Consider the following 23,668-nt stretch of genomic DNA (forward strand, 5'->3'; position numbering starts at 1 on the left):
GAATGAGCTAAATCTTAGTGCACAAGTCCAGTTTTCATGGGTGGCTGGAAAGAGGAAGAGTGTTGTAGTTGGGCGGGTAGCGTGGACAAAGAGATGGAGGCTTGAGAAAGTAGTATTCATAGGAACGTGAATGTTGTGGATGGCTGAAGTGCAAGGATGCAAGACGGGGAGGTGGGAGATGACCTAGGAAGAGGCGTAGGCCAGGTGATAAAGTACTGTGTTTACTGTTAAGGAGCCTGGATCTCTCCTGTGGCCCAAAAGGCAAGGACTGTTGAATATAAAGCCAACGTCACTGACCAGAAATTCTCAAGGGAGTGTTGGAGTCCAAAAAAGAGCATCTGATTGGGAATAAAGTTCCTGCAGTTGGCAGATTAAACAAGCACCTGGATTTGAAGTTCAGATTGGTTCCAACTCTCTCTCCTACCCCCACAACTCCTCACAATTTGCTATTGCTTCTTTCTTCCAGGCTGAGGGATAGTCTCTTTCACTGCAGGTTTCAGTGCTGTCCTCTCCTCCTTGGCCTGGCATTTGAGACTAGAACCAAGCCAGAACTCCAAGGCCAGGCTTGGAGAAGATCGAGAGTCCCCAGACCACTCTGCCAGCTCATTGCCACAGGGAGGGATCAGAGGCTACAGGGGAAGTACTTCAGCTGCTCTTCACAGAGAACCCTCCTCCCCCATTAATAATCTAAGGTTAACAGCACCTTTTCCTTGGGGTTTGGGGCACAGGAGGGAACCTGTCCTGGGCTAAGCTGTCAGTCAGCAGGCCCCAGGGGGACAGTGCAACTCATCTTCATACCCCCAGAAGACAACCTGTCCTGGGCCTCAGGGGAATGACTCCTGACCTTCTCTGCCCTCAGCTTCCCCAGCCTGGAACAGAGGGCTTGTGATTCCCTGTGACATCTTCACATCAGTTTCCAAACGTTGGGGAAATCTGAGTCATTACAGGTGTACTGCCTGTGCCGTGATGTTTACCTCCAGGTGTGAGCAAGGCAGATGCCAGCCCAAGCACGCACACAGGTAAGTTCACCCTCTCCTCAACGACCTCAGCAGGCGTGCCAGGCCTGCCCCACACCAGGGTGCTAAGCCGCCTGCTCGTCCTTACTGGAGACCCAAAACCGACCTTAATTAAGTTCTTTCCTGACTGCTGCCAGGTGCGCCCTTCAGCGGGACAGTGTTAATTCCAGCCTCCGGGGGCAGAGATCCAGCCCCCTTTCCGGGCACGTCTGCCCTTGCGCTCAGCTCCTACGTGGAAACCCCCCTCCCCATGGCCCCCCTTCCCATGGATGGGGGAGTTGCTTGTTACGTTGCCCTGCCGGGAAGTTCTCTTCCAGAGCCCACACGGGCGAGCCCGGCAGATATATAAGGACCGGGAGAGCGACCAGGACCAGGCGGCGGCGAAGGAGGAGAAAGAGAGGAAGAAAAGTGACCAAGAGAGGCCCCCAGCATCCTCGCCCCGGCGCAGCGGGAGTCGCCCAGAGAGCAGCATCCCCGCGGCAGGTAAGGGCGCAGCGGCGCGGAACCCCGCTCTTACCCTGGGGGCCCTGCCTCGGGATGCTCTCGCCCAGCTCCCACAGCGGACTCGAGGCGCCTTTGGCTCGCCTCGGTCCTGAGCTCTTTGAAAACTTTCTGTACTGAGCGCGGCGTGGGAAGCCGCCCGCCGCGGAGCGAACGGCTGCGGCGCTGAAGATAGTGCTTCCAGGAGCTGGCGGCCGCGTCTGCCCCGGGGAGTGGGACTGCTAGGACCCCGGAAACTCTTAGCGCCTTCTGGGGACAGCCCGGTCTTTTGGCTCCTCTTCCTCCCCATTTCCTGGGTAGGTGTAACTTCTTACAAGATACCATATAACTCTAGCTCAAATTAACGTTAGAAAAGGGGGCAGGAGAGGAAAGGCTAAAAGTCATAATAAACTCCTTGTAGTCTAGGCTTTTTGGAATCCAGACCCCTGAATCCTCGTTTCCCTGCCCACTCTGGAGCACCCGACGTGGCTGCGCCACGGCGCGACCCGGGTCTCCTCTTCCACAAAATTCAGCCAGGGTGGAAAGAGGGCGCCCGGGCGGGAACTGTCCAAGGTCCTGAACCGCCCTGTCTGTGCACTACGTAGGACCGCAGAGTGGACTTCCTATCCCGCAGACGCTAGACCGCAGGGCGGAGGCAGCCGTCTGAGCTCACAGAGGCTCGGGCAAGGGGCGTTTCCAAGGAAGAAGGGAGAGTCTGCAGGGCATTTGGATCCCTCAGATTCTTCAGTATAAATGGGGAGGTGGTGGCTGTCACAGAATGGCCAGAAGGAGCCAAGGAAAGTAAAAGCGTGCATTTGTTTTGTCAATTGTTAAGATATGCACAGATTATGGTTTACTTAAGGAGTTTATATTCCTTTGACACTTATGCTTTAGGACTTGATCATGTGCAAGGACACAACTCTGCACCTCTGCTCCTCTAATGTTGACAGAAGGGCGTGGCCAGTGAGGGTAACACATGAAATGTTTTGTTTAGCTCATAGAGAATTCACCTACACATATGAATTCCAATAAATGTAGCTGTATTATAAAGTTAGTCAATTAAAAAATCACAAATTTCTATTTATTTTTCTAAGGCTTTCAATTATTGGGTTATAACACTCTCCTTACCTGCAAAAAGCCCAATATTTGACATCTCCCCATTACGTTACTACTTTTAAAAAATGACACAAGGTAATATTTGTTCATTGTAGGAAAATGGAAAATACACATAAGAAAAAAGAAAACAAGTTGCTTTCTGGAAACTACCTAACTTTTTAGCAGTAGAATGGAGCTTTGAGAGGGTGGGGAGTGAGAATGTCACCATGTTGGGCAACACAGCCAGTAGGGCAGAAGGAGAGGAAATGCTTTCTGGTGCTTTTCAGAAAGGCCTGAAATCATGAGGTAGGTTTTTAGAAAATGATCACTTCAGAATGGCCAATTTTGAGAATTGAAATATAGTTGAGGGAACTGTCAGACCTGTATGATTTTACTTCTTTCTCTACTAATGTGTTCTTTTACACTTGTCAACAGTGATATATAACTAGCATTTTTTCTGCTTCTCTTGTAAATTGGCATTTTTCTGTGCCGTGTGGTCTCAGAGCTTTAATGTAAATTGCCTTGTCCACCAAGTTCAGGCTTCATACTTGAACTGGAGAATCAAATGTCTACCACAGGAGCAGCCTGTCCCCCATCATGACTGGACACCACGGTTTGACCAATGTTCTCCCAAACGCCCCTTCAGCCTGAGATACTGATGGGCCGGCTCACTGGCTGCCAGTGCCATCTAACGGCTGTTCTGAAAACAGGTGGTGCCTGGCAAGCATTCAGAAGGGAGCCCTGAGCTGGCTCAGCTTTGGGGGAAAGGAATGGGGGTGGGGCAGAGAGAAGGAAGTGGCTGCCTGAAGTAGACAATGAGATCCAAGGAGAGCTTTCACTTCTAAAGGCTTCCCTATAAAAAAAGATTTGGCCCATGCCTCCACAAATACAAGATTCCTTTAGGCAAACATTTTAAAATGCAATTTTCCATTAGGAGAGACAATTAGTCTTCCACACATTAATGTAAGTTACTTTTCTCATCTAATTACGTTTCTTCCTAACAGCTGGTTGAGATCTTCTGAAATCCAAAATGATTTTGAGGTTGGTGGTAAGCTGATGACAGAACTCAGGGTCACTTCAGGGGCCTGACCTGGGTGAGGGGGGACATGGCAGTGTGAGAGCTAGAGGGCTGGGGAAAGGGTTGGGCACAGGGGCCAATAGGCAGCATTGGCACCCCTCTTTACCTCCTCCTGACCTCTTGACTGCAGCAGCTGCCCAGAGGTACTTCCTGACTTCTCCACGATGGGAGGAGTTCCCTTCTGCTGTGTCTCCTTCCCTTCCACATCTACCGCATCTTCAAGTACAGCTATTTCAGACTACATTTGAGACACTCAGAGAACAAGGGGTCTGACATATAATATGTTTAGAAGATGAGCCAGTTTTAAAAGAATGAGGGTCTGCTTTACAAATAAATTTCTCCAAATTTGCAGGGGTGTGGGAAATAGTGATTACCTGAGTGGTTTGTGTGCAGGACATCAAACTAGGTTGGCTGAGGCTTTGGCTAAGCTGGTCAGAGGTTTTATTTGCCTTCATGCAAACCTACTATTTATAGGAAATAAGAGTTTCTGAGGAATGGTAGGGTCCTGGGGGAGGAGGAGGGAAAAGACCATCTTGAGCAGGAGCTTCAGAATCCTTTATCTTTTCCAAGTTACTGCTTGGCTCTGGAGCGTTAGAACTATAGCTTCATGACGGTGATGAAGTAGGAAAGCTGTGTGCTAGCAAAAGGAGAAATTAGCTTTCCCTTGTCATGAACACACAGGTTATTGTCTCTCTCTGGGCCACAGTTTCCCCATCTCTTAAATAACAGGCTGGACAAAATGACCCCCCAAATAGCTTCCAGCCCTAATCTCCTTTGGGATCTGATTTTTAACATGAGATAAGGGGGAAATTGCGCATAGTTCACCCAGGTCCCGCCTCCCTCCTCTCTACCACAGCTCACACCACCACCCTGAACACCAACTTTCTTGAACTGCTCCTGTCCTCAAAAAGCCTTGAGCTCCACAAGTGAGGGTGTTGTTAATGTTGGCTCACAGTCCTTCCTGGTGAGTGGCCAACATTGTTCTGCTCCTTGCAGGGGTCCCACCAATCTTGTTTGCCTCTGCAGAGCCTCAGCCTGCCTGCAAGATGCCGAGATCGTGCGGCAGCCGCTCGGGGGCCCTGCTGCTGGCCCTGCTGCTTCAGGCTTCCGTGGAAGTGCGTGGCTGGTGCCTGGAGAGCAGCCAGTGTCAGGACCTCACCACGGAAAGTAACCTGCTGGTATGTGGGCCATGGGTGCCATCTTGTTTGGGCATCAGATGGGACTGGGGCTGGGGCTGGGACAGTAAAAGAGAAATGGGTTTGGATTCATTCCCAGAGACATGGATAACTCAACCCAGGGCAGGAACAGACCTCTAGGGTGAAGTCAGAATTAGGTCAAGGAGGGGAGGAAGCAGCTTCAGGAAGCAGGACCAGATGGGTCTGGTCCACAATTTCTGCGTGATTATCTTTGCTTCTTGCCCTGTCTTCTTGTATGGAGACCCCACTCCATTTAAGCTATTTAGAGATAGTGCCATAAAAATAATAATAACAATACTAATAACAGTAATGACAATAATTTATCCCTCAATCTTACATTTTCAATCTTTTAGCCCCCAAATTATCCCTTTTTAAATAACCTCATATCACTTGCCATCTTAATTCCATTTTTCTTCCCTTTCTATCTACTACCAGTTACAAACCCAGCGAGGTAGCACTGCAAATCACCTCTAGAGGGAGAAGGAAAACCCAGGTGCCATTTTCCTCTAACTGGTGCCAAATGTCTCATGCCTCTTCTGGAGGACTGACCTTCTTGCAGCCTTTCCAGAAGCATGTAAAGGCCCTTTGTGCCAGGCTGGAATTCCCTCCAGGTCACAACAGGGTGTGTGTGTGTGTGTGTGTGTGTGTGTGTGTGTGTGTGCGCGCGCATGCGTATTGGGAGGCATAAATGAGCAATGAGACCAAGCAAGGACTAAAAGACAGACTGCTGGTGTTAGTGACTGAGTTCCATCCTGATGCCAGCACCTGCCTAGGGAGGGTGGAACACACATCGCTACATTCTGTTTTTTGTCACTGGAGAGCCTGAGTTAAAGTGTAGAGAGAGACTTTCTCAAAAACACAGAGCAGGTTGCAGGTGGAATATGAAACAGAAACAATGAAGCCAGGGAACTTCTGTGAGTTCTAGTTTAGAGAGATCCAAGAGACTCTTGGATGACTCTTGAGAGACATGAGATGAGATGACAGGGAAGTAAACCACCCCCTCCCAGGGCTCACTGATTGGGGAAAGTACAGGATCAGCTCAGAAGTCTTGAAAGTACCAGAGAAAGTGCCGGATGGGCGTGGGAAAGTTTTGAGGCATGGTACAGGGAGACGGCTGGGCTAGGGCAGGAGGTAGGTTTGCAGATCACTGGGGTAAGGTTGAGGCCTTATTGAAAATACAGGTCCTAGAAGCCAGACTTCTACTTCTCCCACCTGGGGAGATTCTCCCCCAAATTTCAGGCCAGTGTCCCTCCCAGACTCAAACTGAACCATATTTATTTATTCAATATTCCTTAAGTCCCAACAACCAGCACCCACTGGCCATTTAATTCCCATGTATCAGACGTATAACGGGAAGACGGTGACCCTGCTCACAAAAGCTATGGGCCAAGTAAACCACGGAATGGGAGGGGGGTTTTGTGGTAGCTGCGGGACAGAAGTGTCAAGGGCTACAGGGGACAAAAGGGGGCGATGCCCAAGCTGAGTCTCAGATGTCCGTGAGGGCCAAGCAGGCGGGGACGGCCGGCGGCCTGGGCAGAGGAGCCACTGCAGCCCAAGCCCCGCGTTCCCGGCCAGCACGTGGAGAGGGCACGGGGAACGGAGGGCCCGGGCACAACGCGGGGGCTGCGGGGCGGGGTGGCCCTCACGCGCCCGCTCTCCCGCAGGCCTGCATCCGGGCCTGCAAGCTCGACCTCTCCGCCGAGACGCCAGTGTTCCCCGGCAACGGCGAGGAGCACCCGCTGACCGAGAACCCCCGGAAGTACGTCATGGGCCACTTCCGCTGGGACCGCTTCGGCCGCCGGAACAGCAGCAGCGGCGGCGGCGCGGGCCAGAAGCGCGAGGAGGAGGAGGTGGTGGTGCTGGGCGGCCCCGGGCCCCGCGGCGACGGCGGCGATGGCGGCGAGGCGGGCCCGCGCGAGGGCAAGCGCTCCTACTCCATGGAGCACTTCCGCTGGGGCAAGCCGGTGGGCAAGAAGCGGCGCCCGGTGAAGGTGTACCCCAACGGTGCCGAGGACGAGTCGGCCGAGGCCTTCCCCCTGGAGTTCAAGAGGGAGCTGGCCGGGGAGCGGCCCGAGGGCGCGGCGGCCCGCGCCGTGCTGGGGTACAGCCTGGTGGCGGAGGCCGAGGCGGCGGAGAAGAAGGACGAGGTGCCCTATAAGATGGAGCACTTCCGCTGGGGCAGCCCGCGCAAGGACAAGCGCTACGGCGGCTTCATGAGCTCCGAGAAGAGCCAGACGCCCCTGGTGACGCTGTTCAAAAACGCCATCATCAAGAACGCCCACAAGAAGGGCCAGTGAGGGCGCGGCGGTCCCGGGCTGCTCTCCCCGGAAGTCGGCCCGAAGTCCCCGCTCCTCGCCTGCCCTCCTGCCGCCTCGCAGCCCGGGCGGTGACAGCGGCAGATACTCGGCCTGTTTAAGCTGTGTGTAGTTAGTAAATAAAACCTTTCAAGTTTCACATCTGACTCTGACTTTGAATGGCGACTGGGTGAATACAGTTAAAATATATATGAGTCAGACAAAGAGCAAAATATATTGGAGGCGAGACATAATGGTTTCCATGTGACCCAGTGGGAGTCTGTCACATGGGACATAGTAGGAATGGAAGGAAAATGTACTCCCCTCCCATAAATGGGTCTTCAAGGGGGCAAATAGTTTGGGTGATGGCTCAGGGTGGCTACATTTCCCACCCTCCGTTGGGTGGGAAGACTGCTCAGCTAGCAGATGCGTCAGTAGGGAGGATTCCTACAGGAGCCACCCTGGCTCTGGTCCAGCTCCAAAAGCCAGCCCAACATTGATGAAGCCCACCCGCAACTGGGAGGGCTCTCTGGGCTGTGAGGTGGCGAGCTGTGGTGACGCCTCCCTGCATCTGTAGCTATCTGTGACCTTAGGTGAGTCTCTGAAGGAACTTCTCCAAGATTTAGTTCTCTCATCCACCCCTCCCCAGCATGAGGGCTATTGTGAGGACTGAGAAAATGGGTGTGATCTTTTTTATCACTGAGAAGCTGTGTGTGAGAGCCGAGGGTTGGCATTAGCTCAGATTTGACTGCACTCCCAGGCTACTGGCAAGTATTTTCAAACACAAGTTCTCGCCCACACAGACACACAGCCATGGAGACACATCTGTGTAAATACAACGCAATATACACAGATGCTTCTTCCAGTCCCTCGGGCTCAAGTCTTGAAGTCCTCTATCTTTTCCCCCTTGCTCTCTCAAGCTCTCTCCTGGTGTTGCTCATCCTCAGTGCTCCCTGCTCAGGCCTCCACTATCGAACAGCTTCTTGAGCAACTGGCCTCCTTGTTTCCAGTCACTCTCCTCCATAACCCATTGTACATAAATTCTTCATATTAATGCATACAGAATCTTGCTTTCTCCACATTCCCTGGCTCAAGAGCCAAAAAGGTCACCCCAGGGCTAGCCCCGGTGGCCTAGTGGTTAAGTCCAGCACACTCCACATGGCGGCCTGGGTTCAGTTCCTGGGTGTGGACCTACGCTATGCTGGTACCGGATCACATACAAAAAGAAGATAGATTGGCAACAGATATTAGCTCAGGGAGAATCTTCCTCAGCAAAAAAAGTCACCCAACTCCAATTTTCTATCAATTCAACACTACACGGCATGGCATGCAGGGCCTTTATCAACAAAGTTCACCTTTCTTTCCAAACCCTGTTTCCACCACTGGTCTTGCTCACTCTTCTTGTCTCATCCTCGGCCTGGAATCCCCCACCTTCCCCCACCATTGTGAATGTCATCCTCTTTTCAACATGAGCCCAGCCTCAAGTCCACTTCCACTGGGAAATTTGTGATCTCTTCCAGCTGAGCCTGCTCATTTTCAGTGTTTCTGCAGGCAGCCCCTCCTGACGGGAGGACACAGTTTCTTGCTGCACGTATGTCTTCTGCTCTCCTCTCTGGGAAACTCTACCCTCTGCAAGCACATAGACCAGGGGTTGTGTTTCTTTTGTATGTCCCTATGGTGTTTTCACAATGCTGGGGTCATGGGTTTGCAGCCACACACAATTCAAAAGAGACTCACAGATACTTATATACACAGACATGCACACATACATGTCAACTGCATTAGACACACCAGTGGACGGTATAGATCAAAGCTAGCTGGGAAACACCTGTGTATGGCACTTACATATATGTCCCCATATCTTGATGTTCTATGAGTTCAAAATTAAAGAAAACTGGAGTGCACCCTGGGAAGTCCTGAATCAGAAAGTCAGACTCCTAAGATAAGTCTCTCCCAGTGTGGGTTACATGAAATGGGGCTAGATTCCAGCCACTACAGTGAAGAAATGGCCCAGGCCTTCCCATCAGAGGATGCTCCCATGCTGGGAACACTGGGCCTCAAGTTTACATCTTGGTAGCATCCTTTCCCTACCCTCCTTCCTTTTGAGGCAAGCAAAGTAATGGCAGGTAGGGGGTGGCTAAATGTCAGCGGTTAATGTTGGTATTTTCAGATCCTGTTTGCATCTCAAAAAATCATTTACTCTAAAGAAATAAAAGAGACAACCATGTGGTGACAACATTAACATTTATTTGAAAAGGGCATCATGAAGGCTCATTGGGAAATCCCGACTAATAGTGGTGAAGAATGATCTTACTAAGAGTCCTTCTTCCTACACTCCCCCACCCCTCTTTCCCCTTCCTTAAAACTAATTTGATTCAATGAGTTTCAAATACAGAAAACAGCCACAGGCACTAATTCTGCGCTCCCATATAAATACGTCAGCTATTATATACATACATTGTCAACTATGGACTACATTACACACACATGCACACACACGGGCACACACACGCTCAGCCAGGTCATGAAGGTCTAAATGGACACAGACATCTTATAAGGTGTGAGCTGCAGCATTTGTGGATTTACAGCTCTGCACTCCACAGGCCGGAATCAACAGTCACGGAGGAAGAGCTTAAAGAGGAAGATGATGGGCTGAGGCCTCAAGGTCCCCTGAAGGAGAAAAGACCTGGTCAACCTGGCTGAAGCTGAAAGAGAGCACACAGAACTGCCATCTGGCTCCAACAGACCACAGAGCCTCTCCCACAGCCCCCGTGACTTCTCCCCACTTCCCCAGCTGGGCAGGCCTATTGTGACCATCCTTCTGCAGTCTTCAGACCTATGCCAGATTTGAGACAAGGGGTCACCTTAACCTGAAGATTTCTAGGGTTAATGGGATGAAGAAGCAACTCACTGCCCTAAACTGTCTCCCCAGATGGAAGGAAAATGCCTTATTTCAGCAAGGTCAATGGGTCAGGGGAAGTGGCGTGGCCTGCCCCATGAGCCGATCTCCCTGTCTACCTTCAAACATAATATTCAGCCTAACAGCTCGGGTCTAGTCCTTTCCCACAGGCCCCTAGGTGGCCAGCTGCCATTTTATGGTCATGAAGAGGAACTGGGAGAAACAGCCTCACTTCTCAATGATACTCTCTGTACCCAGGTCAGAAGGCCTGGACAATGGAAGAGCAACTGGAAGGTATTCTGACCCAGGGGACCCCAAAGAAGCCAAGAGGTCTGGCCTTTGAGCCATTTAAAGGTACCCCAAGGCTGTTCTGGTTCTTAGGCCAGCTGGAACATGTCCTCTGGGACCCAGAACACCCAAGCAAAGGGCAGCGCGTATATGACCCTTGAGCCTCTTCAAGCACTTTAGATAGTCCCAGCCCCACTTTTCACTGCTCTTCCATCTATGTTTGTGTACGAGATGGAGGGGGACAGAGGAGAGCATCTGAGGGCTTTTCTAGTTCTTCTTCTGACCTGCTCAGGCTCCTTCTCTGGCGAGGAGTTTAGGAGTCAAGAAACCACTTATTTCTACTTTTCAGAGAAAGGAAATGTGACGAGACACAGGGCACTGGTGACCCCACTGCAAGGAAAACAGAAGGAGCCTCCAGGATTGCATTGGTGCCTTCTGCTGACCTGCTTCTTACACACTTAGGTGACTCAACCAAATTAATAGAACTTTCAAATCTCAAATACATTCATGCCTATTAAGTTCTTTCAGCAGAGCACTAGCCAACCCTACCCCTTGCCCATGAAGCAAGAGTCCTCAGTGGCTTCGGGGAGCAGCTGATCTGGATGGGCTTGCTGGCTCCTCTGAGCTCAAAATCACAACAGAGAAGGGGAGCAAAAGGGTCAGTCACATTGCACAGTGCTGCCAGACTCCAGACGGCATGCAAAGCAGGAAGCAGCGACACTGGACCGGGGCCTGGGCACCCACCAAACTCTGCTTTGCCTCTCTCCCAGGACTTGTGGCGGGTGAAGGAGACTGCTTAACCTATCATCTAAATGTCTGTTCACGTTAACACGCACCTTAAACTTTCTGACTCTGAGGCACATTTAGCCAGAACCCAGGTTCTACTCCATGTCAGCAGGCAACCTAATATTCTACCGAGTGTAAGCTGAAACTGAGGAGAGGGTGGGTGCTCAAAAAATAGCCAGTTCTCCAAAAGAAGCACATCTTTGCTAAGCAACGTGATGTAAAGAAAGAGCTGCTCTGGACAGAAGCAGAGAAGCCAGCATTGAGCGTGTGAAGAATGGGAATCCTGCACCTCTTTCCTCACGGTTCCCAGGGTGGGGCTGAGGGGGAGACAGCTGAAAGAACCTGCAGGTCTCTGGTTCTAGAAAGAGGCTCCAGCGCCATGACTCTCAAGTCCCAGAAGCTGGGCCCCGAGGGCGGTGGTCAGGGGGCAGTTGCCATGGGGTGGACCCTAAAGTCAAGTAGGCACAAGAAACAGGGTTTGTCATCAAAGCCAGGCAGGGATAAAGATGGAAAGATCCAGTGAGGAAAGACGTGTTTGTGGCTCAAGATTTAGATTTCCTGTAACGTTTCTTCCAGAGGTTATTTGCTTTCAAGTTTGTCTCAAATTATTTTAAAATTGGTTTAATAAAGAGATATTAAAGTAAAAAGAAATCTGAGTTCATGCTTGTAAAGTTGGGTTGAGCATTAGCCAAAAGCCAGAGCACAGCAAGAAGCTGGGGGTCGGTGGGGGGCGGGGGTAGCACAGAGCTGGGCTCCCTGGGCCCTGTAGTCATGCAGGCCATCTGGAAGACACAGGCCCACGGCACAGAGGCAGTGACCAAGAGTGGGAACTACAGGAACAAAGGTCAGATAGCCCCCCATCCAAGAAATTTATTGAACATGTAGTGGGAAAATGCGTATGTTAAGGTTCTCCCAGTTTGGGAAAATACCCCTCTCTGTTCTAATAATCAGGCTTTCACAGTGCATCTGTGCAGGGCCAGGTGCAGGAGTGTGACCCCGGGTGTCCCAAGAAGCCTGCCCTCCCCCTGGCAGAAAAGCCTGCTTCTGACCCCACCCCACACTGCCAAAAATTGTGTCCTCAAAAGGGATCATTTGGGTCAAGAATTCTACTCACCCTCCCGCTTTTTAAAAAGTAAATTCCCCAGGGAGGAATCATTTGACCATTCACACCTTACTGTGAGTTATGTCTGCTCAGAAAAGTTGTGGGAAGTCTGACTGGAAAAGGGGAAAAGGGCTATTTTGGACCATAGGGTGCTGCCACGGGAGGAGGCCCCGGTGAGGTTGTGCCGGAGGTGGCTCTGGAGGCATAAAGGCCCCCGGAGTGGGGATGAGATGGGGAAGCGGAGAGGGCGCAGCAAAAGGCCTCTGGCTCTGCCAGAGCTCCTCCTCCGCACACGGGCAGACGGCACGCGGGAGAGTGAGAGCCCAGAACCCACAGGGTCTCCCCCACCTCTCCCCAGGCCTCAAGCTTGGAGAGTTGGCACAGACGTCCAGGCTCTGTCCAAAGAGCGAAGAGATCATTCCGGTATTAGGTGCTGGATCCTTCTTTCCTCGAATGAGACATCCAAAAGGTTGACTTCTGACATCCTTGAGCCACAAAGTGCTACTCCTCCCCCAGCTTTCCTCCCCAGCTCCCCACCCAACCAGGCCCAAGCCTCTTCCATAGGAGGTGATGTGGGCAGGCCTGGGGCCCCTGCAGTTCCTCCTCCTTTTGAGTCATCTAGAACCAGATTACCTTGTGCTGTCCTCCCTCAACCCAGAGGCTGTAGAAACAAGTTGGGATCCTCAGGAATCAGAGCATCAGAGAGAGAGAATTCAACTCAGAGAAACATCTAGAAGGGAGAGAACCACAGGCAGACCCAACCAGCTCCCTGTGAACAAAGGAGGTGAGGAGATGCTACAGAAGGACGTGGCCTTGCCGGCCTGCCGCTCCTCTACAGGAGGCAGGCCCACACTGATGCTCCCTGGCACAGCCACCCAGCCCCCAGCCTGTGGAGAGCCAGCCCCCTTTATCGCTGTCCCCCATGGTGTCTCTATGCCAGCTCTTGTGTTAAGGGCTCACCATTAACTAATAATAGAAAGAATCACGGAGAGACAACTGGTAGGGTGAGCAGGAGAGTGGAAGAGACACCAGAGACTTAAGGGCCTTTGGATCCTCCAGTGGGGAAGGAGGGAGGGGATGCTTGGAGGAGAGCAGCCGGTCCATCTTCCAGCTCTCACACGCCACTGCTTTACAAGAGGAGCTTGCCTTGCTTCCTTCTGATGGCAATCTGTGGCTTCCTTTCACCAACTGTGTGTCCGTCTAGTTCCCTCTTGGGAGAATGGCAGCGGTGCCCCCTACCCTGTCACATCCCCACGAAAGCCCTTCACTTGCTACACAAAGTAGGAGCTTCTTGGGACCTTTGCCTCTCTCTGGAGAGCCCCCACGATTCTTGGCCCCTGGCTGACACAAAGGAGGAGACAAAGGGTGCAGGTGAGATGCTTATTGGCCCCAGAGGGGCAGGTGGCCAGCTCTCCCTCAGGGAAGACAAGGAGGAAGCGAGAGGGCCGAGAGGGGGCCTGAGGCTCCACCTTGCTTAAGTTGGGGAGGTGCTGCCATCCGAGGTGCTTTTTCTCTGAGATCCCAGTTAGATTTCCATGTTGTAGGGGTAGGTGTGAGGGCGAGCCCCTCCCTCAGACCCCACCCCTCCGAGTAGCTCTGTCTCTTGAAATTCAGTATACACACAGATCAGGAAACTTCATCTCGTAGACAGGGATGGAGTGGTTCTGGGGCTGGCCGTAGGCTGTGGTGATGGTTCCTGATGGGCTTGGGGGGGGCCTGGGGCAGGAACACATGGATGAGAAAGACATGAGGGGGGTTCTGGGGTCCCACCCCATGCCACCAAACAGAGCAGCTGATTTAGGTTTCTCTTTAGGCAGGAACCAGAGACTTTGTCACTCTGTGGGTTCCCAGGTTTCAAGTTCTAGAATCTACAGCTGAACATCAAGCTTCATTGCAGGTTCTCCATTAACACTGTTGCTTTAGAAAGTAAAGCACAAGCCTGAGACACAAGGACTCCTGGCTCTTTTCCAGGCTCTCTCTCTCTCTAGTTTCTGTTTCCTTGTCTGGGGAGAGTTGGTGCCTGACTCCAGCCCTGGAGACAGGGGCTGGGAGGAGGGAGGACTGAAACAGGTGTGAGGGGAGGATTCAGGAGGATTCCCAATGCTGGGCCACAGAGGTAGGGGTCCCCTGCCCAGGGCTGCCACTTACCGGATGGTGATTTCAAAGATCTGATTGAGTTTGCTCTGCAGCAGTGATGCCTAGACACAGACAGAGGGAAAGTGAGCTGGGGGCTCCCGGCACCTCGGCCAGCTGACTCACAGCCCGCCTGGCCAGGGCACGTGCTGGAGGTGCAGGGCAGCTGCAGCCTTCGGAAGGGAGCTGCTGTGAGCTCCTTTCCAGCATTGATCCATGGACCCTGACTGTGGCTTCAGATCTGGCAGAGCCACTCAACTCCTCCAGTGGGGCAGTAGGGCCTGCTGGGCATGGAGTCAGGAGGCTCAGAGCTGGTTCCAGCTCTTTCCTTAACTCCCAAAGAGCAGCTGTGCAAAACTGGTGGGTTAGGGAAGATGCTTTCTCTGGTCCTTCTGGCTCCAACTAAGTCCATGTACACGGAGAGTCAGACTGTGCGTGTCTTCAGTAACTGGACCTCAACTCTGAGCTCAGGAAATGAGCAGTGTCTACCTCTTAAGATGGAACAAGAGGTTAGGACACTATAGGCCCAGAAAAATCTGGATTACACTTATGCGTATTTATCTATATTATTAGATAATTACTATAATATATTAGAAATATATGTATAGTATAATCTTATAAACCAATGTTACTGCAATAGAAAAAGAAATATATTGGAAATATATATATTGTATATGTAAAAGAAAAGAAGATTACACGTATTTTTATTGAGAGGAAAAAGTACAAGAAAAGTTATTTGTACATTTTGGATGTTTACAATTATGTTTCATTGTTGCTAAGATGGAAACTGTGACTAACACATCTTGGCAAATAATCAGTTTCAAGAAATGTCTGTGCTCTTCCCTTAAGTGTAGACCTGTGCCCTTCCTCCTACTTGTCTGGCACCCTCTCTTTTTGATCTCTTTTCCAAGCCAGGTTGTTCCATTCTCCTGCAGGATCCCTGGTCGGAAGCATGCCCCGTTGCAAACACTGGCCATGGCTCCTTCCCCATCGCTCTGTAACATGGTGATCATAATGGCACCAACCTCGCAGAGTTGTCACAAGAACGAAATAAGCTAATAAATGTAAGATGCTCTGGTGCACAGTAAGTGCTATTTTGAACTTGCTATTATAATTATTATAATCTGTCTGTTTCAGGGCTAGCCCTAGTGGCCTAGTGGTTAAGTTTGGCGTGCTCCACTTGGGCAGCCTGGGTTTGGATCCTGGGCATGGACCTGCACCACTCGTCTGTTAGTGGCCATGGTGTGGTGGTGGCTCATACAAAAAAGAAAAAAAAGAGGAAGATTGGCAACAGGTGTTAGCTCAGGGCGAATCTTCCTCAGCAAAATTTAATAATCATCCTCCTCCTCCTCCTCATCTGTCTGTTTGATACAGAAGCTCCCGAGGTCAGGGCTTCTTCCTTCTGTGAATATTGTGAGGTCTGGAGGAGTGTATGACTAATAGCCAAGTCTTTTGGCTCATTTGGCTCAATGTAATGCCAGGGCACTGTTGGGATCGAAACCCTAACTTCTGGGTGACAAAAGTGCCAAGATCTCCTAGAAACTCAGTCCTGCCCTGGACCCAAATTCAGTGTCCCATTGGTCCCCAAGGACTCGCCCCTGTTATGCCTCACTTACCCGGGCCCCACAGTGTGCTGCAATCTCTTCAAAGGGTGCCTTCTGGAACTTCTCCACGACCTGCCGCCGCCGTTCACGCTCCTGCTCCTCCACTGCCACACTGTCCACTGCAGCACAGAGAGCTGGGTGAGCCCGGAGGTCCCGCCCCACTGAGGCTGGAGCAGGGACTGAGAAGACGGAAAGATGGGTGGACTCCCCAAGGGGAGCACTGTCTGTAATTGCAGCTTAAGCCTTCCCTCTGCTGATGAGCAGGGCATGGTGGCATGGAAGGTGTGGTGCCATCACTTGGCCCCAGGAGGGCTAGACTTCTGCCTGAGCGCTCAGCCCCCTTCCTTGTGTAAGCATTTGAGAACTAGTTAAGTGGACCCTTAAGCTGAGCTTTTAAAGCCCCAAGAAACTGCATTGCCGCTAGGACGCTTGAATGGAAGTTCCTGAAACAGAAAGTACTCTGGAGGTAATTCGAAAAGGGACATCAATAATGGAAATGCCAACATGGAACCCCTATGGCAGAGCAGCCTGAGGCCATTTAGTTTAAGGTTTCTACATATTCCTCTTGGTATCCAAAATGAGTTAGCAAAAAAAAAACGGGGAGTGTCAAGTATGTTCATCACACTTTGTTCAAGAAGGCAAAGCAGGGGCTGGCCCCGTGGCTGAGTGGTTAAGTTCATGTGCTCCGCTTTGGCGTCCCAGGGTTTCGCCAGTTCGGATCCTGGGTGCGGACATGGCACCACTCATCAAGCCATGCTGAGGTGGCATCCCACGTGCCACAACTAGAAGGACCCACAACGAAAAATACACAACTGTGTACTGGGGGACTTTGGGAAGAAAAAGGAAAAATAAGATCTTTAAAAAACCAAAAAAGAAGGCAAAGCAGTGTGCACATTCAGGAAGAGTACCACCGAAGAGAACAAAAATAAAAAGGTTTGGCATTTGAAGGTATAATTTGTCATCAGTTATCAGAAAAATTCTACTTGGAATTTTCATTGCTCAATAACCCAGACAGATGAAGTAATTCTGCATTTAAAAATCTTTTGCAATAAATATTAATATGATTTGTTTTTAATATCTTTCATTGGCCAACTTGTTCTTTTGTATCAAAATCTACCACAAAATAGTCAAAGTATTTATACAAAGTTGCTTTTTACCTAACTGACTGTAACCCTCAATGGATTCCTTTTAAAGGCAGCTGTCAGTAGAAAAAGGGTTGCCTGACAGGATACACATTGATCCCCATCAGGACAGCGGGATTTTTAATCGCAGCTTTGGTAGTTGTGATGTATTTAGAGGAAGCCACCCAGCTCTCCCCTCACATCTGTGCTGAAACACACTGGGGAGGGCAGCAGATGGGGCTGCACACACCCACACGCATTCCCAGGACCCACCCGACCTCCCATCCAAACCTCCCCTCCAACTGGAGGCCCCTGGGGCCTCCCACTTACCAATGGCCTTCTTTAGTGTCTCATAGGTGATCTCCTCTGCAGGCACTCGCTGAGGGAGAGGGGACAGAAGTGCTCAGAAAGGTGGAGCAGGGGAGGCTGGGGAGGAGGCAGCCTTGGCAGCCCCTTCACTTCTCAGAAGAATGTCATGACGGGCAGAAACTCCCTCAGGACACCCACATTCTCACCAGGGTCTCTGGAAGCTCCCAGAGCAGGCACAGAGATGCCAGTCAAAGGAGAGCAGTGAAATGGAAGTGGGGAGGCTAATTCCTCATCAGAGTCCCCAGTCTCACCTAAAAGAACGCACTGTCCCTCCCTTCCCCCTAGATTGTCCCATTAAGCCCCGTGGGAGGAAAACACTGTAATTCAAAAAATCTACAGAGAATGTAACAGAAAATCTTGGGAGCGAGAGGAGACAGTTGGTAAATATAATCTCAAATGTAAATTTCAAGAACTGAATAACATTTTTGAAGACTTCTGATATTAAATTACCCATTGAGGTGATTTCAGTATTTAATAAAGGTAAGACATGCTGAGGATAGTCCAAGGACCTGGATCACAGGATCTCAGTCCTCTGACTCCATAAAAGGAGGGGGGAAAGAAACAGACCCAAAGAAGGGTACTCCAAGGATGTGTGGCCTTAGGTCAGGTGCTGAAAATAGTGAAGGAGTTTGGACTAAATTCCAGGAATTCACCACTAGATTACGAGCTCCTTGAAAGCCAAGACCCATGATTTACTCATATTCTATCACTTGAACATAACACTAAGTGAAAGAAGCAGACACAGGAGAGAATGATTTCATTGATATAAACTTTACGATGTGACACAAGCCAGGCTAGTGGCTCCCTTTGGGGACAAGGGTGCAGAAGTGGAGCTCTTGGGCAGTGACAATGTTCCCTTCCCTGATCTCGGTGTGATTGCACCAGTATATTAGTTTTGTGAAAACTCATTGAGCTGTACACTTTTCGATTTGTTTGGCATTCACCAAATGCTCATTTGAGTAGGAAAGAACAGAGATGTAGGTACGGGATAAAGGCATTCAACAAATATTAAGTGAGCACATACTTTGCAAAATTTGTTAGCATAAGAAGAACATGCACGAGAGAGCTGCACCGAGCTATCGTTCACTCTGAAGATTCACCCTCTGTACATCCATCCATCCATCTATGTCAGCATGGACCAACGTCAGACAGTCATGTGTGAGGCACTAGGGAACTGTGTGGTGGCCACAGAGAAAAGGAAGATCACTGGGCAAGGGCAGGTAGAGAGAGGTGTATGGAGGGAATGGAACACAAGCTGGGCATTGAAGAGTAGGTGATCCATGGGTGGAGACGTGGAGAGGAAGGATGATTCGGATGTGGGATTCCATACTAGCCAAGACATGGAGGTGGATGAGATAGCATGGGGAAGCCCAATCAGAGGGGGACACTGGATGTATGCCAGAGAGGAGGGGGAAATAAAATGAAATGGTAGGGCCAGGCCAGACTATAAATGGCTCTGAATGCCAGGCACTGGGTTTGGAACTTGACCAAACCAGCATTTACTGACCATCCAATATCAGCCTGCCACATAAGGCTCCAGGGAGCCACCACAGGATTCTGAAGGGGTAGGGATAGGGCATGGTGGGATGAAAGTGGAAAGAATTATAGCAAGGCAGAGGGCATGTGGTGGAGGCCCCCACACCCTGCTTTAGCTACCAAGCCATCCTGGGCTAAGATGACTCTCAAAGAGGGGAAGGAGCCCATATTGGTGACCCAGGAGGCCACTAGTGAGTAGGCAGCTCTATACCCAGGTAAGCATTTCTCCTCCTTCTGCTTTGCTAAGCTCATCAATTCCTGAGGGTTTCTTAACTCTTGGGAAGGGAGAATCACAACCATGGGTGTGTGTGAGGGGAAGAGCAGCCAACTCACGCTGGGGCCTAACACATTTGAGGCTCCAAGTCTCGTAGAGCTAGAAGGGCTTTGGAAGACCCCTGATTCAACCTCATTTTACTTCTCCAATTAGTCTGAGTCAGAGCTTTCTTCCAAGAAAGGTTCCAGACAAGCTTTGAAAAGCCCTGCCCTGGAGGTCCGTCCAACAAATAAAGAGCTGTCAAAGTGGTGGAGGGGGCACGGTTGGAGGGAGGTTTGATCTCCACCAATGACTTGTCCTTGCTCCAGTCTCATCTAGGGGAAGGCTCGGTGTCAAGGCCGTCCTCCACAGCTACACCAGCCCTAATGGGCAGAAACCACCCGTACCCAAGGATCCCGCAAGTCTTCCTTGCCCAGTCCCACCCAGACGCACGTCCTCCTCACTTCTTGCTGAGTTTCCCCCACGCCTCCGCCGAATCCCTTAGTTGGGGTGTCACCATTAAAAACAAGCGTGCTCCATCTGTGGCTTCAACCTCCCCACGACTCCTCTCTCCCTGCTCCCTGTCTCTCCCCCTTCCTTTTCCTCATTGAGAGAGGAAATGTGGCATTTCCACATGATTCCTTATTCTCTCTTACTCTTGGGTACATCTGCTTTATTCCCTGAGGTAGAAGAAGTAGTAGCAGGGGAGCTATCACATGTTAATTTGAACAGAAATAAGATATTCATGGCCCTTAAGAGAAGAAGGGAGGGAGAGAGCGCTTTGAGCTGAAAGCTACTCTCAGCCTCCTCTCTCCTGTCAGGCTTCCCAATGTCCAACGTGGAGCATGTCTGCCTCCATCATAAATGGGGAACGACTGCCAGCAAGGCTTTCAGGAATGATTTCTATGACATCCTCATGGGAGTGTGTGTGTGCGGGGGACACAAATAATGTTTCCAGATGGAAATATCTATGATACGTGTGATGAGAGTGAGTAAGAAAACAGGACTCACTGGAGAATGTACTTTCCCCGCAGCCTTCAATGTGTTGTGCAGGTGAGGGAGCCGGGAGCCTGGAGTGTCTGACTGCGGAGGAGGTGGGAGCAGGTCCCCTGCCCTGGGGATGCTGGGCTTCACCAGGACAGTGTATCAAGTATAGGTCACTCACCTCCTCCTTCTCTGGGCTGTTCCTAGATTCCACCTCCACCTGCAGGGAAATGGTTTCTCCAATGCTCTTCCTCTTGGATAAGCGGTCCTCATCTGGGGAAGGAGAAGCCCAGAAGCTGGACTCGCAGTCCTCAGAGAGTGAGCGAGGATTAGGCCTGTGCACCACCTCCCAGCCCCTCTGCCTTTCCCTGGCCCGCAGTCCTGTGGGGGCTGGGCACACACGGAGGCTACAGCTGTCCATCTTAGGGAGGCGAGTTTTGCTTTTCAGGGCTAAGATTTCGAAACCACTGATGAGCACAAAGAAGCTGCTCATGACCAGAAGGCATATCTCAACCAGTGTAAGCGTCATCTGCTAACAGCACTAGTGGCTGTCACTCCGGTAGCACTTACCACGTGCGTGTGCCTTCCTTACTTCACCTACCTCTCACACCAACCCTCTAGGGCAGGAATCATTAACATCTCTGTTTTACAGTCAAGGAAATGGAAACTCAGAGCCAAGAGGCTTGTCTAAGGGTTTTCAGGAAGTAAGTCACAGAGAGCTGGGTCTCGACTTCCATAGTTCATTTGTGCTCTTTCTGGCACAATGGGGCCTCTCCCACCCCCAGGGCAGGCTACCTCACGGGCCAGTTACTCCCAGGGACCCTGTGCTGAGGAGGAGAGGTGGGGAAATCAAGAGGATCTCACCATAGATGGCCACTGTGTCTCTCAGCTCTTGTGTGACATCCAAGGTACCATGGAAGGTGACTGAAGACCCCACCAGTCCCTTACACTCAGGGCCTTACCTGGCCAAGACAGCCAGAGGCAGACTGGGGAGTCCTTGAGCAGAGCTCGTACCTGTCAGCTGAGGGATGTAGGGCAGGCAGAGCCTGTCTGAATTGTAGCCACTGCCCCCCAGGACTTCACTGATCTTGCTCTGGCGGAAGAGGAACTCAATCACCACTCCATCAAGATTCTGAGACAGCCTGGAAGACAAAGGAGGGGAGAGGCAAGTGAGGCCCACGGTGAACTAGGATGATTGCCTTGTGCCTTTCCTTAGCATAAAAGCAACACTCATTAAACAAATTAACAAAGAAGAAAAAGGAAGAAGTCACCCACAGTCCCACTTTCCAGAAATAACCACATTTACATTTTGTGCAAAATCCTTTAGTTATATACATTTATGCACACACACAAGCATCGCCCCATCCCCCACATTCCTGTTACATGATCTATTTTCTTCACTTTAACCATTCTTCCAAAACATTGTGGATGGGCTACTGGTTGTCTGTTGTGTGGATGGGCCATAATTGGTAAAGCCATCTCCCATTGTTGGGCGTTCTGTGTTTTCAGAATATCTTTTCCTTGAGTTCCTCTGATGCTGAGACAATAGTGGCCCACAGACTACAGTCTGAGAATGCCACTTGGATTGACGGCAGCGTCTTGTCAGGAACGACTCCTCCAGGATGCATTCCCAGGGTTTGGCCAGAGTTCCCAGGGGTTGCATCACATACTCTACAGTACAACACACCAACATGGCTCAAGGCGTGGATTATGGCCATGTGATGGGAGTCAAACTCGACCCAGCACTTCTGAGCCACAGGCAGGGTCCACTTTCCACCCTCAAGCCCACAGACGCCCTCAGACCACCCCCCTTCTCCACCAGCTGCCTCGGGTGTCCCTGACCATGGCCCAGGTGTGCTCCTACCTGGGCCTCTCCACAAACACGTCCTCAGGGAGCATGTACGGAGCCTCTTTCTTCCGGGTCTCTATCACCTGCAGTTTGGAGGAATTGTGATAGAGCTGGGTTCAGCAGGGAGAAGGAGCTGGAACAGGCAATGAAAGATCTCCCGCCCCTCCAAGCATTTCCTCCTTCCCACAGATTCCTTGGCAGAGCACCCTACAGCTGGGCTTCTCAGGGAGCAACTCAGACCAACAGTGCCCTCAGAGCAGCCAGAGAAGCCCAGGAGGACGGCTCAAGCTATCCCCAATGACACACATTCATGGTGTCCTTCAAATGCAGAGGACTTAGCTCCCAAGAGACTGCAGTGTCCTGCTCCTGTGCCCTATTCCTGCTTCTATTTAAACACGAAAAAGGGAGCATAGGTCACCCCAAACCCAGGTGCATTGCAAAACCATTCTGATGGACAGTGACACGTTGAGCTTCCCTCAGCATCCTTTGCAAATTTTTGACAAGAAAGGTGAAAGTTATGGAGATGGTGAGAAGCAGGAGGATAGTTGGCCTGCAAGTACGTGCAGGAGGCAAGAAAGCGATGATACCACTACTTTCAATGAGGAGGACATCTGGGCATTGCCTCTCCTGCACTACCTCCTCAGCCCAGAGGCTGGGAGGGTCCTGGCACAGTGATACAACACCCTTCCCCACCCCCCCGAGCCAGGCCAAGCCGGCTGAGACCTGGGATTTCTTGTTTTGTTTTATTTTGTTTTGCTAGTGTATTTTAAAGTTAATCCTATCATCATATCATTCCACCTATAAATACTTCAGTATGTTTTAAAATGTCTTTTGCAACAATTGAGAACATTTGATTACAGACTGGGTATCAGGCAACACCAAGGCATAATTGATAATTTAATTAGGCATGTCGATAGCGTGGCAGTTATGTGGGAAAGTGTCCTTTTTTTTTGGTGAAGGAGATTGGCCCTGAGCTAACATCTGTTGCCAATCTTCCTCCATTTTGTATGTGGGATGCTGCCACAGCATGGCTTGCTGAGTGGTGTGTAGGTCCACACCCAGGACCCACAACACCTGGGCCACTGAAGCAGAGCATGCAAACATAACCACTATGACACTGGGATGGCCCTCCATATCTTTTTAGACACATACTGATAAATGCAGGCGCAAAACGACCTGATAGCTGAGGTTTGTTTTAAAATATTTCAGAAAAGGAAAAGAAAAAGAAAAGGAGACAGATGAACCAAATGTGGAAAGATCTTCCTGTTTCATCTCCATGACAGCTATATGGATATTCATCGTTCTACTTACACTGCTTTGTGATATTGGAAAACTTTCATAGCAAAAATTTTTTAAAAGTAGTTTTAGTCCCACATGACCTGAGGGGTGTGTGCGGTTCTGGAAGTGGGGGAGGCAGAGCGGGACAGAAGGTAGAGGAGGGCAGGGAGCAGGTGGCCAGTTGGTGTAGGATGCTGCCCATGCCCGACCCCGCCCTGCTACGCCATGTCACACAGGAGGAAATGCTGCCTCCAGTAACTTCTCACTAGTATCAGTCCCCATGTCAACCCTTTCTTCAACGCCGGGA

At 50.7% G+C, this 23,668-nt stretch overlaps 2 protein-coding genes across 3 annotated transcripts in view; one reads left to right on the forward strand and one right to left on the reverse strand.

The window, feature by feature from the left end:
- Positions 1–4,715: 4,715 nt before the first annotated feature.
- POMC (proopiomelanocortin) lies at positions 4,716–7,319 on the forward strand. The gene is made up of 2 exons (XM_046663111.1): positions 4,716–4,847; positions 6,530–7,319. Exons 1-2 carry the CDS (start codon positions 4,716–4,718, stop codon positions 7,160–7,162), a joined length of 765 nt encoding a protein of 254 aa, XP_046519067.1. The 3' UTR covers positions 7,163–7,319.
- Positions 7,320–9,420: 2,101 nt separating this feature from the next.
- The window catches only part of EFR3B (EFR3 homolog B), an 86,681-nt gene continuing 72,433 nt past the window's right edge, over positions 9,421–23,668 (reverse strand). The window contains exons 17-24 of one of the 2 annotated variants that reach the window (XR_006888839.1): positions 22,099–22,166; positions 21,249–21,376; positions 20,416–20,507; positions 17,423–17,471; positions 15,984–16,090; positions 14,383–14,432; positions 12,868–13,950; positions 9,421–12,677 (exon numbers count right to left, since the gene is read on the reverse strand). Coding sequence is in view for 1 of the 2 variants with exons in the window: in XM_046663302.1 (XP_046519258.1) it covers positions 13,845–13,950; positions 14,383–14,432; positions 15,984–16,090; positions 17,423–17,471; positions 20,416–20,507; positions 21,249–21,376; positions 22,099–22,166 (600 nt within the window). In the remaining variant the exon portion in view is untranslated. Of the gene's footprint in view, positions 13,951–14,382; positions 14,433–15,983; positions 16,091–17,422; positions 17,472–20,415; positions 20,508–21,248; positions 21,377–22,098; positions 22,167–23,668 lie in introns of both variants that reach the window. The other variant, XM_046663302.1, reaches the window with a different exon arrangement.

This window comes from Equus quagga, chromosome 5 (assembly GCF_021613505.1).
Source record: "Equus quagga isolate Etosha38 chromosome 5, UCLA_HA_Equagga_1.0, whole genome shotgun sequence".
NCBI lineage: Eukaryota > Metazoa > Chordata > Mammalia > Perissodactyla > Equidae > Equus > Equus quagga.